Source organism: Lissotriton vulgaris, chromosome 2_1 (assembly GCF_964263255.1).
Source record: "Lissotriton vulgaris chromosome 2_1, aLisVul1.2, whole genome shotgun sequence".
NCBI lineage: Eukaryota > Metazoa > Chordata > Amphibia > Caudata > Salamandridae > Lissotriton > Lissotriton vulgaris.
The window spans coordinates 31008432-31026711 of NC_141687.1; the positions used below are offsets into that span (position 1 = coordinate 31008432).

At 46.4% G+C, this 18280-nt stretch overlaps 1 protein-coding gene across 11 annotated transcripts in view; it reads right to left on the minus strand.

Annotated features, from left to right (window-relative positions):
• Nucleotides 1-1820: 1820 nt before the first annotated feature.
• The window catches only part of ATG9A (autophagy related 9A), a 302329-nt gene continuing 285869 nt past the window's right edge, over nt 1821-18280 (minus strand). For 3 of the 11 annotated variants that reach the window (XM_086954371.1, XM_086954373.1, XM_086954372.1), the window contains one exon: nt 1821-7892. In XM_086954371.1, coding sequence (XP_086810497.1) covers nt 7887-7892 — 6 coding nt within the window. In that variant the 3' untranslated portion in view covers nt 1821-7886. The remainder of the gene's footprint in view (nt 7893-18280) is intronic. The other 8 variants (XR_015308324.1, XR_015308321.1, XR_015308320.1 and 5 more) reach the window with 8 other exon arrangements.

The window sequence follows — 18280 nt, forward strand, 5'->3', positions numbered from 1 at the left end:
CGCGTCGAAAGCACGCGGGAGATGGAATCCGGCTCGGAACCGAGCTAGAAGAGTTAGCACCGAACGCAAGACAATACCGACGTGTACTAAAGACCTTTTGGTCTTAAGAAAAGTTTTTTATCGATTCCGACTAGAGGGAACCAATATACATCCGAACCCAATGGCGGAAAAAAACAATCTGAGGATGGAGTCGATGCCCATGCGTACTGTAGTCCAGGGGAGGAGCCACCTATCTCGTGATACTTTGAAGACTCTTCCAGGACAACAATGTGCGATCATCCGGACCCAACACTAGGCGGCGATCTATGCACAGATATGAATTCAGCAGCCCACATGCCTCGAACAGTTGGGTAACAGCTTTGCCTATGTGACTCGCAAGATGGCCTGCACGGAAGAAGTATACAGCTGATGGTATAATCTACAGAAGGTAAAAGTGACTGCCTGGGCCTTCCTGCAAATATGTTTCAGATGTACATCTGGTTATCCTGCATCCATAAACCAGACACTAAGACTGTTTGAGAGATCTATTGATTGCCCAGATTTTTCAAGTTCTTATAGCTGGCAAAAGTCATCTCTTTAGTTTTATCTGGATTAGCCACAGCCTTGTTCGCAGTATTGTAGGTATGAGGTTTGTTAGGGGCAGCGTACAGTAGGGGACAGACAGCAGTCCCAGCACTAGACATCAACTGGACACGTGGGTGCAGCGGGTACATTGGTGGGCAGCACTACTTTGGGTAACAGACAGCAGCAGGATGTGTGGGTGCAGCGGGTACATTGGTGGGCAGCATACTTTGGGTAACAGACAGCAGGAGGATGTGTGGGTGCAGCGGGTACATTGGTGGGCAGCAGGGCAGCATACCAAGGGTGACAGAAAGCGCTCCATGCAAAAGACATCCACATGACGCCTGGTTGCAGCTGGTACGTTGTTGGCAGTAGGGCAGCGGACCTTGGGGACAGACAGTGGTCCCAGCAATAGTCATCAAAAGGATCAGTGGGTGCAGCAGGAACATTGGAGGGCAGTGTACCCTGGAACACTGGGGTGGCAATCAGGTGCTCTGTGAGAAAACTACTATCCTTCTTCTATTTAGGGCAACAATAACATACTTCTATCACACCATAAAAATAAGCATTTATACGAGAAGACAGCCTATGGGCATGAACTGCCACATGGTCATACGAATCCCTTTGGCCCACACTATATGTACGATTTATATTCAAGTAAACACAATATTGTGTTATCAATAATCAGTTCATAAGTGTTAACAACTCCACACAAAAGGTTTTGATGTTCCAAAATTTGGACTCCAAAGTTCTTTTACTGTGGATTTTTTCAATGGTGAAACAGCAGATTCTTCCCAGTAGTCAACACGTGTTTCGTCGAATGTATCGGCTTCATCAGGGCTTACTATTTCTCTGAAAGGTCAGTATAAAGCACAGCCGTGCTGACTAGAAGAGGAACGTATCCACCCTAATCTACTTCTCAGAGCCAGGTATCACTTATACATGGCCTTAAGTTCTAGAAATCACGGTGGGCCAAAAGGTAATCAGAAGAATACAGGTCTGTCTAGTGTTACGCGAATGAATCAATTCTATTTTGAAGTAAGTCATTTCCATAAGTGTAATGCAAAGTATTCGGTGATGCACATTGTATGTATGATGTTTGTATAAACTAGCAGAACTAACTTGTACAGTAGACCAAAAGTGGGTGGTTCAAAGGCTTCCTGTCATACTATAGCTGCAAATTCCAACAGCCCCAGAAGCACAGAACCTGCCAAAGTCAAGGGTTTGTACACAACAAAGAATCCACAGAGTCCAAGGGATATACACAGACTGGAGACATTTCTCCTTTATTCAAGGCTATACAGCTGTACAAAATATGCAATATGAATCTACAACATCTATATAAAACAGTCATGACAACGTTTCCCTTCTTCAGATACGAGTGTCTTCCACAACACCTTAGGTTACGTGTGGTTAGCGTCACCAGAGACTTGTGTTGGGGATACTACCATTGATGAGCCTGAAGGGAAGATGTACCGGGGCAGATCCAGTTGTGGAGGCACACCCTAGGTCAACCTGGCATTCCACATCTCATCCAAATATATTCACAGAAGCATAGACTGGATGGTGCCATCACGAACATGAGGGCACAAATCCCAGAGCACATGGTAGTTAAAACGCCCAATCAGGTCAATGAGCCTTAGAACCTGGCACGGTCAAGCTTCTGAACCCCTGAAGTTTGGAGAGATTACCCACTTGTTTCACCACTTATAGATATGAACGTCCCTGATTTCCCACGAGTGAAAGTGTGTCACCTGCTTGTATTCCCCTTTTTGAAAACCACGTGGCATCAGACTTCCAGAAACTAGGTCCTCTTTTAAAGACACCTACCATACTCAATTAGCAAATTGCCTAGAAGAGTTAGACAGTGCAACCCTTTTTGCAAATGACACTTTGCGATGATGAACTTGGCCTACAGATTTGTCGCAGGCTCTACGGCTCACCACTGTAAGCCGTGAGCCTAACTAACCTCAAACTCACAATCTTGCCTGGCGGGGAATCCACTGAAAACAAAGATCGGCACATTTTTGAAATATCATCATCAACTACTTGCCATTCAGGGCCTTCTTTGGCACACAAACTGCCTTCATTTAGCAGGTGAAATTTAAAATAGTGGTCCTGTTAGCAAGCTTCAGAGGGAAAGAGAGGGAATGACCAGAATAGCAAACAAAATCCAAAAAAGAACACAAAGTAATCAGGCAAAAGGAACAGAGAATAGTAAGTCACCCGTTAAAGAAATATTTTAAAATACATACATTTTCAGGACAATAGTTTTCCATTGGAAATTTCCATCTAAAATGTTGCGGCAGAGGGACAAACACCATACAGACTGTCTTGTCAAAGGACCAATGGACCGCAGACTCAGAAGAAAGTAGACGAGAACAGTGAACATTCTCCTGCAGAACTGTGAACCCCGAGGACAGGTCCTGAAGTTCACCAAGTTGAGTTTACACAGCCACACTATCACTCAGGACTACACTTTTCTGGAATATGTCTAAAAACCTCACTTGTTGCTAAATAAGCACTAAAGAAATGAACTAGAAAACATTAATACGTAATTAGTAGCAAGTCTATACCATCACCAAAAGGGCAATAAGCAAACTTATTGAAACATTCTACTCTTTCTTTTGCTGAATAATAAAGTGTGGGTCGGTACTCTTGTACTGTGATCTGGTTGACTTTGCCCTTCTGAGCCTCCGATTCCTCAGGAATCAAAGTTTTAAGCTCAGCAATGAGATAAAGAGTGACCATTCTGCACTATGGCCCAATATAGAACAAATGCAGGCTATCCTGTCCCTGGACAGGAACAGAAGGACGGATCACCTTAAATGGTGGAAGCAAGGAGTGATGTGAAAAACTATTCTTACCAAGGCGCCATTACAGATCGCAATTGACTACTGGAACAAGGAGACGGGTGTATAGAATGGACAACCCTACAAGGAAAGTAGGAGGCTTGCACCCAGGTTTGCTTGTAGTGGTAAATAGTTTGGTCTGGTAGAGGCCCTGGGTGCTGTAGAGCCACTGGTGAACTGTGGCCCTATGCGGTCTGTGGAGAGGGTCTGTGTCCACGGCTGTCCTCCATCCTGCCTGATGTGCGACAAGGGAGATGTGGGCTAGGCACATTTTCTAAATCTTGATAATATGAGAACGAGTATTGAGGTTGTGAAGGATGAACATCCAGGTGGTGCTGCAGTTTGAGAAATAATCATCTAAATCCGAAGAAGCAGTGGTAAAATACAAAAACCAGAATGATAACACTGACGCCCTGAGAGTGTCTTGTCCTTTTATGACCATAGGTGGAGCGGTGTCTGCTGCCCTTATCCCCAAACTCTCCCAAATGCTCACTCCCTGCCCTCGGGATGGAAATCTGTGTCTGGTGCATATCTAAGGCTCCGAGGAGCGAGTTTCCAGGGGCGCTAGTATGGTTAACGGAGAACGGAGTTTCCTTCTGTAGCTTCACAAAAACAGTAACCTCTGCATATCTCTCCTTTACAATGTCCCCTCAAGTCTAGCACGAGGAACTGTCCAGGAATAAGACACACCCAGAAACAGTTGAAGTGAGGAGACATCCAGGTCACAGATGCACAATCCAGGTTGCCTGGAGGCCAGAGAGAGGGTCATGGGAAGTCCTGATCTGCCAACAGTTGTACCTTCTCCATCACAGCAAGGACACCAGTGGAAACCCCAGGTGCAAGCAGATGATGCATTCACGCCTCTGCTGACACTAAAAGAGCTGATAAGTTATTGGCACACATAATCCCTAGTGCTGTACGCCCTGTAGGGGTCAGTTACGTGCACGTACGCAGGCTTACACATGCACACACACACACCCTTCCAGGATATGATAAGGAGATCTAGCAGACACATTCAAACATGGCCTAGGACGGTTCTCCTTCCCCTGGATACACACCTGTTAAAATCTTGGCCTGGCTACCCAATGCTGACTTCAAAACTTGTTTAAAAATTGCTTGTGCTGCTGAAGCCAAACGCTAGACTCGTTTAGACATCACACGCGCCGCCCCAGACCTCGGCCAATTCAAGCACCCCCCATGCAATGCTCTCCCCAATGCAAGACTAATTTTTAATGCTGAACGCCCTTTAACACTCTAGAGTTGCTCTACTCTATTCACTGTCTGAACTAAACCTATTAAACATTGCCAACACCACACTTGGCCCAGGATGGATGAATTGATTTTTTGTCTACACTAGTAGTTTGCCAGGACTACTCCCATTTAGACGTTGCAAAGGGAGCACTTCCTCAGGACTAAGTCAGGTTGAATATCTTAGATGACGTCATTCTTCATGATGCAAACTTGCCATAAAGAGCTCTGGATCTAAAACCATTCAGCCAGCACTCCTGCCATCCACTCCCACAGAACAGACTTGTTTTATGGGTGCCACTAGCTGCCTAGGGTGAGACCTGCTCAAGCAATGCTCATCCTGCTGTCCCCTAGGAGCCATGGTAGTTCAACGTCAGTTGACGCCATCCGGACTAATTCTGTTTCAATGCTGTCCACACCACTTTCTGTTCAAGCTTGGCTGCCCAAGCCTCTGGCTCTTCAGGACTACGTCTCTTCTGATGCCTTCAATATTGCCAGGATCCTTTGAGTATTTCAAACACTGCCAAAGCAGGCAAGTTGTCAAACCAACGCCTGTACTACCAGTTCCATCACTGCCAGCTCCACAGTAGCAGCCTTCTAGAAATGCTGATAATGCTGATTTATCTCGTGACCTAGAACTGTTCAAGAGGCGTTTCTGCGGCCCCTTCTACACGACATTCGCTCCAAAGCTTCCTATGCAGCTCACTCCTTAGAACTGCGTCTCCTCCCTTTCGTCCAGTAACGTATTTATCAAATGCTGTCTGTGCCACCCACCCCAGAGAGAAGCCCTGAGCACATGTCATCCACTCCACCTGCTCCCGATGAATAAACATGTTGAAACATCATAAACGCCTTTTCAGGAACCAGACTTCTTAAAATCTCAGTATTTCCAATTCTTCTTACGGCTGCACCTGTTAAACTGTAAATATCACTCACTGATGAGACCCGGCCTGTTCATGCGTCATCCATGCTTCTCACGTTCATGGTCTAGACTTGCATAAATGCAATCATTTTGCAGGTATTGCGGGCCAACCCTCTTCCCAGTACAGCTGCTTCAACAGCACCAGATGCCTGATATCATCACTACTCCTGGTACAACATTACCCATGATGTCTGTTCCTTGGGATTGCACTTAATCACAAATTAACCATCCAAGCTTCAAAACTAGACTTGTACAAATATTGCCAAACTGTGCTCTTCAGCCATGGAACTGACCAATCGCATTGCTTCTCTACACCTGGCCCAGTCCAAACACCTGTGTCTCAGACGCCACAATTACAAAATTGTTCAACAGCCTGCCAACGCAGGCTTGGATTGATCCTGGTCAAACCTCTCCAGGCAAACTAAAACCTCTCCCATGCAACCTCAAACATCTCAATGCAATCTCAAACATCTCCCATGCAACCTCAAATATCTCCCCTGCAACATTAAACATCTCAATGCAACCTCAAACATCTCCCATGGAACCTCAAACATCTCCCATGCAACATCAAACATCTCCCATGGAACCTCAAACATCTCAATACAACCTCAAACCTCTCCCATGCATCCTCCAACATCTCAATGCAACCTCAGACATCTCCGATGCAACCTCAAACATCTCCCATGAAACCTCAAACCTCTCCCATGCAACCACCAACCTCTCCCATGCAACCACAAACCTCTCCCATGCAACCTCAAACCTCTCCAGTGCAACCTCAAACATCTCAATGCAACCTCAAACATCTCAATGCAACCTCAAACCTCTCCCATGCAACCTCAAACATCTCAATGCAACCTCAAACATCTCAATGCAACCTCAAACCTCTCCCATGCAACCTCAAAAATCTCAATGCAACCTCAAACATCTCCCATGAAACCTCAAACATTTCAATGCATCCTCAAACCTCTCCCATGCAACCTCAAACATCTCAATGCAACCTCAAACATCTCAATGCAACTTCAAACATCTCAATGCAACCTCAAACATCTCCCATGCAACATAAAATATTTCAATGCAACCTCAAACATCTCCCATGCAACCTCAAACATCTCCCATGGAACCTCGAACATCTCGCATGGAACCCCAAACATCTCAATGCAACCTCGAACATCTCCCATGGAACCTCAAACATCTCCCATGCAACCTCAAACATCTTCCATGCAACCTCAAACATCTCCCATGAAACCTCAAACATCACCCATGGAACCTCAAACATCTCCCATGGAACCTCAAACATCTCCCATGGAACCTCAAACATCTCCCATTGAACCTTAAACATCTCCCATGGAACCTCAAACATCTCCCATGCAACCTCAAACATCTCCCATGGAACCTCAAACATCTCCATGGAACCTCAAACATCTCCATGGAACCTCAAACATCTCCAGGTAACCCCATACATCTCCATGTAACCCCATACATCTCCATGCAACCTCAAACATCTCCCATGGAACCTGCTCACGACTCAAAAGTGCAGGCCATTCTTCAGTTCCAGGCCAAAGGTGGTTATGGCACCTGCCCCTCTCTGCAAACCCTGTTTAGAGCGCACACCTCCAGCCTAGACATGCTGAAGGATCTGCCACTGGCCCCTGTGGTTTGGGCCTTTTCAAACATTGCTGGTACCACTCACTCGCAGAACTAAACTCGTTCAAGTGTCACCCAAGGCCAAATGTGCTAAAACACTGCCACACTACACGCTTCCGAAAACATTTACCATGACTGAAACCTGCTTCTGGTATTTTGGCAAAGTGCATTTGATCAGAAAGTCATGAAAAAGTAAATCTAGATTGTATCCCGCACGCAACAATACACTACAGACGAGGTATCACAACTCACTGAACTCCAGGGCATGAACCTAGTCACATAGTGCTAAATTATTCCCCATCTCAAAGGGTCCTCCTTCCTCTGCCTCCCCTCCCCCAAGTACCCCAAGACTACTACTGTCTGCTCTGGAAACTGGAACCATGTGCACATACATTTGACATGTGTGCAGAAACAGATGGGCACCACACCCATACACGTATGTCCTTCCCACGCACACCAAGGGGGTGCTTCTTCAGGTCCATGAGGAGCTGGGGTCTGAATGTGCTTTGTGTCTTTGGTCCCTTCAGTGCAGTACATGGATAATGAGGTGTGATGGTGCACCCCATGCAGGAGTGCTCGGCATGTTCTACATCCTCAGGAACACTTCTGCTGCCACCGGTCACAAGGCCGAGATCCTGGAGCACTCCTCTCCACCAGCACTACACCTGGACAAAGGTAAGAGAGCAGAGTTTACAGTTTGTAAGGAGAAGTGCGTAATATCTAACACCAAAGGCACTTTGAAATAGAACGCTGCAATCAACGTGCCCCTATTTTACAACCTGAAGCATTCCAGACACGCATTATGCCTACCTTCCTAAACTTGGGGGGTACAAAGTAGGATGGCTCTGTTAGCTGGAGGAATGCCTCCTTGTTTGCCCCACCCGAGCTACAGCATGCACAGCTGCTGTGCTGGCCCTGCAGCACCACACAGACTGGGATTTGGACCTTCCCTTCAAGGTGCTCAGCTTGGGTGATAAAACAAAAAGCTAATCAGTTGTCAAGAGTGGCCTCCAATATGGGTCATCCACCAAAGGCTTCTCTCTGGAGCTGCTCGTTCTCTTCTCCCTCAGTAACTTTGCACATACCTTTCTCAATGTAAATAACAATTGAACACAGGCTTCTCAACACTACAGTGATTTCATACAACCACCAGCTTTGTGTTGAGGAGATTACCTGTCCTGCTATCCTTACCCCATACTTCTTGGCTTTGACGGCACAGATTGCCAAGACCTGTAAATAGTAAATTCTCACCCAGACCCCTTTCGATAGGTGGTCTTGTGAGCACAGAGCAGCTTTATTTACCTCCTGGTAATGTTCAATTCTGCACTCTAAGAGACTTCTGATGAAAGATTTGTAAACAGAGCTGGAATCACTCTCAATAAATCACCCCACTCCACCCCTTTAGCACATACGACTGGCATGCAGCTTTGCTATCAAGAGTGTTATTGAGCAGCTACAGTGCTAACATTCAGTGAAATGGTACAAGTACTAACAGCATGTCTCTGGGATAGTACCTGTGGGATTCACCTGCTTTCCTCTGAAAGACACTGCAAGATATGGCTTTCAATTGAATTATTCTTGCCTACATATTCCTGAAACTTGACAACTCGTGAATTGTATGGACTATAGTGGCACATTCTCCATCTATGTTAGGACTCTAGTTGTGCCAAGCAACAGTTTATTCTCCCTAGCAGTGCTTAATTTGAGCAGGTGGGTGCCGACGGGGGTAACCGACCCTCATTTTCCAGGATATGTTATGTTATGTTATGTTATGTTAAAGGCACTTGTTGAGCGCACGTACACTGAACGGTTTCAAGGCGCTGGAATCAAAGGGAATTAACTAGTCATACGCCTGGGAGAACAGCAAGGTCTTGAGCGGTTTCCTGACACATAAGAAGGATAGGCCCTTATTTCAGTTTCAGACAATTACTGAGAGCAAGAAAGAGAAATACACACAAAGAGGAAAGACGGAGGAAGAGAAAGACGGAAAAACCATCACAAAGGAAGAAAGCAAGAGCGAGACTGAAGAACAGGGAGTGTTTGGTAGTCAATATAAGGCGGATTCAGGACTGTGCTGCCTTGGAACTCAGCCCGCCGACATTTAATTGCATCGGCAGGGTGCTTCTGAGAAGAGCTGGGCATCTGTATCAAAAGGAGGGAGATTAGAGAAGGAGATCAATCGATCGACGGACACGGTTAACCACCCACGAGGTGGGTGGAAGGTCCAGTTGCAGCTTGTGTCCGTGTTTTGCACTAAGGAAACAAAAGAGGTCGCTGTACTGTTCCTATGGGAAATGGGGGAAGTGTCTAGCTGGCATGACCACAGATGTTAGAGTAACATCCTGGGGCATCCATTTTGTTGGATATAATGGCCTCACACACCCCGAAGGATGTCATGCTTCATCATCGGCAGTTGCTCCTCGTCGGGGAGGCGGTGCAATCCCCGACGGGCTCACCTCAAAGAGGGGCTCTTTGGCGGAGATCTTTTTCCAACTGCCTTATGGTGAGGTGGGGGTGTGTGGACCGGGCTAGGTGTGGTGATGTGTGGGGTATTAAAATGTAGCAAGGGGTACCGGAATTCAATTTATTCAGGGGGTCCCCTGGCTGCAGTTAAAAAGAGGGGTTAGGCTCACTATGAGTCAACAAGTTAGGTCAGGTGACCCTAGATGAGGCTAAAGGTGATGAAGGTCGACATGTTTCACGCTATGGGTATAGTCACCCGCGATTCATCAGGACCGTGTAAATGTGCAGTGTCAAAACATGCTCGAGCTCGGCGGTGAAGGGTAGGTCGATCTGCGCGGACACAGGAGGAACGAGCTTTAACCTTGGGCTCTCCCTGATGTCTAATCCCGCCGACCCCTCATGTGGCATGTAGTCCTCAACCTTTAGGCATAGGAGTACCCACAGAGGTAAACATAAGACATACATGACACTAGCATGTTTTGACACTGCACATTTACACGGTCCTGATGAATCGCGGGTGACTATACCCATAGCGTGAAACATGTCGACCTTCATCACCTTTAGCCTCATCTAGGGTCACCTGACCTAACTTGTTGACTCATAGTGAGCCTAACCCCTCTTTTTAACTGCAGCCAGGGGACCCCCTGAATAAATTGAATTCCGGTACCCCTTGCTACATTTTAATACCCCACACATCACCACACCTAGCCCGGTCCACACACCCCCACCTCACCATAAGGCAGTTGGAAAAAGATCTCCGCCAAAGAGCCCCTCTTTGAGGTGAGCCCGTCGGGGATTGCACCGCCTCCCCGACGAGGAGCAACTGCCGATGATGAAGCATGACATCCTTCGGGGTGTGTGAGGCCATTACATCCAACAAAATGGATGCCCCAGGATGTTACTCTAACATCTGTGGTCATGCCAGCTAGACACTTCCCCCATTTCCCATAGGAACAGTACAGCGACCTCTTTTGTTTCCTAAGAGCTGGGCATCGGCACTTATCCATTTACAAATTAAGCACTACTCTAAAACAAACAATACAAGCGTGAGTGTCTGTCTGCCACGCGCCGCGGATCACAAGCTCTTCATTACTAGGGACAGTTCAAAGAAGGCAGCAGACAACGTAGATGTCTTAGTTCCCTGCAGAATTTTCAAAATTTGCAAATTACCAACAATGAAATCTTTTAAAGTAGTTTCAGATTTTCCAGGCAGCGACAAAGCATTTATGCGGGCGTGGCCGACCACCAACCATGACGCTGCCTTATCTGGGAGCTCGAGACCCCGGCTGTCAAACACCCATAAACATCTGTCAAATCGTGCATGTTTAATCCCTAAAACTTTAAGTCCACTGTGCCTGCCTGATGCGAACCAGGTTTATGTTATACCGGCAGCTGGCTGCGGTGCCAGCAGGACAAGATCTGCGAGCTGGGCAGGCCTGCATTTGTGGCTGGCAATCTGTAATATATTTATTAATTCACAAACAACAAAAAAACCCACAAGGATTAGGTTAGTCCAGGCATAGAAGTCATATGTTATGTTATGTTATGTTATTGTGATTTTTATAGCGCACAGCTGCCCCAGCAAAGGGGCGTCCCGGCGCTTTGACTGGCAGAAGGAAGACACCAATACATAACAGAACAGAAAGAAAAAAAGGAATAGCCCGGGGAACTCTTATGGGCCAGGAGGGAAGAGGAATGTTTTGATGGCCCTCCTGAAAGCAGACAAATCCTCTAGGGCACGGATATCAGCTGGTAGTGAGTTCCAGATCTTGGCCGCGAGGTAACGGAACGACCGACCTCCGGCCCGAGAACGTTTGAACCGTGGAACTGAGGCCAGATTCTGACCCAATGACCTCAAAGAGCGGGAGGGAACATATGTGGTAAGAAGATGCGTCAAGATCTGGGGGGAAGACAGCTTAAGAATTTTAAAAGAAAGACAAAGAGTCTTAAACTCGATCCTTTGAGCCATGGGTAGCCAATGGAGCTTATGAATGGTTGCTTTTGCCGAGCAGAACCTAGGTAGGCCCACCAGGGCTCTGGTTGCAGCGTTCTGAACACATTGCATCCGCATGACTTCCGCTTGATTGGCCCCCAGCAGGAGTGAACTCGCATAATCTAATCGCGAGAGTATAGTGGCCTGGATAATCAATTGTCTGGTTGGGGCGTCAAAAAATTTCAGGACTGGCCTAAGCTCACGCAAAATACCGAAACAGGTAGCAATATTTACAACATTGTATTAACTCTGGAAGTGTATTTGGAAGAGAAGAGATTTGAGGTCAGTTTTGAAAGTCCGGGTAGAGGTGGTAGTATGGAGTAGTGGAGGAAGTGAGTTCCAGATTCTAGCCGCATTGCTTGAGAACGATTGAGTCACCGATCTTTCCCTTTTGAAGGTGGGGGGCTCAGGCGGTACATTTTCAGGATTACGTAAAGGTCTGGAGCCTCCAAAGATTTTAAGTTTATTTGCCAGGTATCGAGGGGAGGAAGTGTGCAAGGCTTTGTGGGTGATACAGGCAGTCTTGTAGATTGACCCTGCTTTGATGGGAAGCTATTGAAGAGAGAACAGTATGGGCATCATGTGATCACTTCTTTTGGCACCATAAACAAATGAGCTGATAAATGGAGTTCAGATTTAGGAGGGGAAAGGTGGGATTTGGGGAGGCCAGCAAGGAGAGAATTTCAATAGTCCAATCTAGAGGGAACCAGAGATTGGACCAAGATTTTTAGGTCTTGCCCTGCAAAGAAACGTCGAATCCCCCAGAGAAGGCGCAGTTGGTAATGTGCATTCTTTGCGATGGAATTGATGTGGGAGTGTAGATTTAGCCTTTTGTCAAGTATGACTCGAAGGGATTTAGCGCTGTCGACAACAATAGGTTTGTTGTTAAGTAAATTCAGCTTATTCATTCACGATTGAACTGGAGGAGGAGAGAGTGAGGTAGAGAGAGGGAGGAATTCCGTTTTAGAAGCATTCAGAATCAGTTGATAAACTGGCATCCGGTTTCGGATAGAGTTGAGAGTAGTGTTGAGGATTAAGATGTCATGTGCGGAAGACAACTTAAGGTAGATTTGAGTTTCATCAGCACAGAGGTGGTAAAGATTCCAAATGTACTTAGGAGATTTCCCAATGGTTTCAAGTAAAGATTGAACAAAGTGGGTGCGATGATAGATCCTTGAGGGATGCCTTGACCTACCGCCATTGAAGACAAAAGGATGTTGGCTATTTTAATCACTTGAAATCTGTCGGAGAGGAATGAAGCAAACCATTTAAGCACTGTGCTTTCCAAGCCCATTCTCTGTTTTAAAGTGTTCAGGAGAGTGTTATGATTAACAGCGTCAAAGGCTGCAGAAAGGTCTAAAAGGATCAGAAGACAAGACTCTCCCGAGTCAAATACTCGCATCCCATCGTCGATCACTTGCAGGAGGGCTGTTTCAGTGCTGCAGCCTTGAATGAAACCAGATTTGAATTTGTCGAGAAGATTGTTTTCTTTGATATGTAGAGAAAGTTATTTTGCTACACATCTGTGATTTTCGAAAGAAAAGGGTGGTTGGTGATGGGGCGGGAGTTGTTGAGGTCAGTCGCATCAGCAGAGGGTTTTTTAAGAAGTGGAGTAACCTGTCCTGTTTTAAGGGCAACAGAAAGCGCGCCTTGACTGAGGAAGAGGTTAACCAGACTGGTCCAATAGGAAAGAGTGTGGGTGTAGAAGTCAATGGCAATGTCACTAGGGATGGGTTCGAAAATTGGTTAGAGGGTTTTGTTTCGAGAATGCATTTGAGGAGGGCATCTTCAGAGATGGCGTCAAAGTTCTGCCAAATGACTAAGAATTTGCACTTCTCTAATCGGGTTAAATAAATGACCTGCTCCACCAGTGATTTAACTTTTTCATCAAAGAATATAGCAATTCTGCTGCTTTCTTTGGAGGATTGTCATGCTTGATGGTTGACGGAGAGAGGTTTGTATTTTGTTGACGTCAAATAGTTTTTTGAGTCTGTTTTTGGCTGAGTATAGGAGGGTTCTGAAGTGTGATGCTTTTTCACGAAAACTGTGTTTGTGGTATTTTGATCTTGCTGAACCGGGAGTAGAGAGATTAGTGGTGGACGGAGATTGTCTCCATTGTCTCTCCAGGAATCTCAGATTCTCCCTTTCTTCATAAATGGATTTAATGAACCATGGTGCAGAAGGAATTGGCCTTTTCTTTTTGCTATGAAGTGGAGCAACATTATCAATTTCGACCGCAAGACTGGAGAGGCCATGGGATGTAAGATCGTTGAATTAGGGTCTAACATGATAGGGTCTAAGTGATAGCAGAGCAGAATCGCAAAGAATGTCAAGGTCAAGGTTTTTAGTGTTACGGAACCAGGCAGTAGTCCTTTTAAGTTGGCCAAGAGTTGCAGAGTGAAATAGGTGCAGTGCGAAGGGAATAATGAAGTGGTCGGACCAATCTACTTGAATAGGGTCAGCAGTAGTTAGCATATTTGCTTTGGATATACCAGGGTCAAGAATTAAGCCCTTAGAGCAGGGGTCTCCAACCTTTTGTGTAGTGAGAGCTACTTCTGGTCAGTGAAAATCATCGTGAGCTACTAAACCCCAAGCATCTCGCGCATTTTTCAGAGAGACCTCCCACGCCCAGTTTCATTGAGGTTAAGGCTAATTAAGCCTATCAATCAATCAATCAATCAATCATTTGTAAAGCTCACTACATACACGCATGGGTCTCAAGGTGCTGGGGGGGTTGGAGGGGGGGCTACTGATCGAACAGCCAGGTCTTGAGTATCCTCCTGAAGGTCAGCAGGTCTTGGGTCTGTCGTAGGCTCATTGGGAGGGTGTTCCATGTCTTGGCGGCGAGGTGGGAGAAGGATCTCCCACCGGTGGTTGATCTTCGGATGCGCGGGACGGTGGCGAGTGAAAAGTCAGCAGAGCATAGCCAGCAGTTGGGAATGTAGAAGGAGAGCCGTCTGTTGAGGTAGGCTGGTCCGGTGTTGTGGAGTGCCTTGTGTGCGTGGGTGAGGAGCTTAAAGGAGATCCTCTTGTTGACGGGGAGCCAGTACAGGTTTCTGAGGTGGGGGGTGATGTGGCCATGGCGTGGCATGTCAAGGATCAGTCGTGCCGAGGCGTTTTGGATGTGTTGTAGTCGTTTGATGTAACTTTACCGCTACATGGCATATTTGCATTCTAAGTGATTTGACATAGTAGTAGTTTTTCAACTAGTTCACCGTTCTAAAACCTAATTCCTATTAATTGCATGAAAAGCAATTATGTGTATTTTGCATACACCTACCATTGATATTCCAAACCAGACAATGCAAGATATCAAGTGTAGCAGCCATTTTAGAGATAACTGACTGTTCCCCTGAAAAGTACATTACCCCAGCCCAGCCTGAAGATTAGAACATCATCACTCTGTTGTTCAGGGCCAGCCAAGCTGTGTAGGGCTGTAGGCATTCTTTTTGTAGATACCAAAGGACAGGTGTTTCCTGAACTTTCACAATGGCACGGATGTGTTCCGATCTGCCTTCAGAAATGGAGTGCTGCATGGAATACCTAATCACCAAGGAAGGGGACCACAGCAAAACGTCATCCGACGAGTTTGAACGTTTTTATGACCAGAGCTTAAAAGAAAATGATGGCATCTTTGGAAGGTGGGGTTGAGTTTTTGAGCCTGATTTGGGGGCGTTGCCTGCCATGAGGTAATATTGTGAATAAGACAAAGCCAGAACTCTCACACCCAAGCCAGATCTCAAGTATGCACAGATGTACAGACATACATCGCACTTTTGCTCACACAGTTATATTCCATCTATGGCAAAAGATTATCATTACACATTTGTCATAACATAAACCGGCATAAATGATTAATAAAAATGGGGGCCATTTCTCACAGAGCGCACACAGTCATTGTTTTTTTGTATTGACTGGACCCCACACGCTTCAGATCACCTCGAGGGGGTCATGTCAGACTCAGTCCAGTTACCAACATAAATAAAAGTATGACTAACAGCTATTATTACACAGTGCTTTAATCACTAGGCAAGCCAGCAGCTACTCAGAAGCCAAAGGGGCGAGTCTGCAATGATTTAATAATTATCAATCCCGTCATCCATCACTAAGCAGGGGACTCCCAGGCAAGAGATTCTTTCACACAAGGAGCAGACATAGCCAGCCAGTTGCAGTGAAAGCTTCACTCACTCACCGAAGTGGCATTACACAGAAAGGATTGGATACAAACGTGGCTACCACGTGGGCCCACTGTCATGCCTGATACATTATTAGCCTGTTGGGATTTGAATGCCCATACCTGTGATAGAAAGTGCAAAATAACAAGTCCCAGAAAGGAAAGTGATGCGGATTACAAAGTCAGGAAGGACTGAACATGTCTCACATGAAACTGTGTCTCTCCCTCGATGTGAATTGATGATACATTTCAGACGTCTGATGCTGTGACTCCGAGAGCCAGTCCGAGCAGAGTTGTTCGCCAGCATTGAATCCGTTTTCAATTGTGCGTGCAGTACAGTCTATCCGGGTTTTTAATTTGAATTGCGGGGCCAGTAGTCCTATTTAAAACATGAAATCGTGGCTACAAATTCCATCCAGAATGCACAGTGAAAACCTGAACTGGATGAGTTACTTGTGCATGGACCCAGGAAACTTCAGAGCTTTTTTATGCACAGTTAGTCAAGCAAGGGGTGTTGCCGAGATCTGCAAATGGTGGTGTGGGAGGGGGAGCTGGGTCCGCTGTAATAACCGTACATATTCTGTAGGTGACGGGTAGTCGATACACTGGCAACACATTCCCCTTCCACCATTGTAAGGGGTGATTAGGCACCATAGATTTCCTTTATACTAGTAACTAGTTTGTTACTTAAATTCTTTATTTTTTCCTGTATTTTATGTCGCAAACTTCCTGGAATGCGCTGGAGTCTGGACGAATCTAGACTAGTAGAAAAAATAATTCTTATGGTTGCTGACATGAAATAGCATACGCGGTTCATTATACATAAAACACTTAACACATGGGAATCTTCAAAGTGCGGAAAATCCGATCGTATTAAGATTGCCCGCCTGCCTTCTGTGATTTGTGTAAGATTCCCGTCCAAACCTCTAATTCTCTGTGACCTGAGTGACAGGATTGAGGCAAGAATGTGCGTCATTAATGCCTCTTAGTCTTTTCTCTCCCAGAGGTTAGTCAAATTTCATGAACCCTGGGCCTCGACCCTTTTTTATGGGTTTTAAAGTTGGATTTAAAAACCGCACTGGCTGCCGCTGTAATGTGGTTGATTACTTCTACTCTAGGGCCCCAGATTGATAACATGGGAGTTTTAATTCAGGAGTGCAAATACCAGTTTACTATGGAAGGCGCTGACTCATTGATAACCAAGTTGGTGCCCCGATATTAACACGGATCAGGTTAAGACCTCCGAGAGGCCTCTCACACGGCTTGCTTTACCTGCTGCTCAGTTGATAGAAGAAGGCGGCAGGCTGTATTGTTGAAGAGGGCCAATGGTGCGGGTCCCAGCAGTTCTATACCGCTTGCGCGACCAGCTGCTCTGCGCTGCCACGCCCGCTGCAGCTCCGCACTTGCCACTCGTGACTGGAAAAGCACGGGGCCTGTGAGGAAAAGGCAGGGGGCACTTAGAGTGGGTCACGAGACTCTGCCCACGTAGGAAGGAGAGATGAACATCATCCTCTTCACCCCGCCCCGCCCCAGCTAAGCTGAAGGCCAATGTTAGCAGCTGCTTTGGGTGAGGGCGGGTTCTGTGGACGTGCAGGGACTGTTCGGCGGTCGGGGGCTTATAAACAATGTTCATGCATGCACATTAATCGCTCAGACCTGCGCAAATGTAATATTTCACGGGTGGGAATGCCTGCTTCCGGTCCGTGCATGTAATACATTATTGCTGGGTATTTACAATGGTATAATTTTAAAGATGCAACCTAGGCAAGGCACATTGAGCACAATGCAGCGCGAGCTACCGGCAGGGTCTCGGCGAGCTACCGGTAGCTCGCGATCGACTGGTTGGAGACCCCTGCCTTAGAGTGTGTTTTGTTCAGTGCAGTGTTGGATAAGATCATTTACTGAGAGAAAAGTGGCAAGCCTATTGGCAGCTGAGTCTTCCAAAGAGCCCCAGCAAAGATTAAAGTCTCCCAGAAAACTTGGTCTGTCACTTTGAGTGTATTGGTCGCTGGCGAAGTCGGTAAATTTCTCCAAGCAGGAGGAGCAATCACCAGGCGGGTGAAAGATGGCATGAAATCTGAAAGGGGAGCAGTGTTGCACTTGAAGCTCCAGAGAAAGGCATTTGAAATTACAGAAGGAGCTGTTGGGAAAACTTTGAATTGTAGGGAGTTTCTAAAGATGACTGCAACCCCTCCCACAACTTTACCTGTTTCGTCATTTCTAAAGATGGAGTAGTCGGTGGGCAGAGCAGGCCATCTGTCTGACCCCTGGACTGCCCGTGCGCAGTGGGTGTGAGCAGCGGCACCGGTTGGTGGGGCTGCATTGGCACCGCAGTGCCTTTGCTGCCGGTGTAAAGTTGTGGGTCTTGGCCGACATTCTTTGAAATGATGGACGCAGACCCTGGATTTATGGTGTTTAGACTG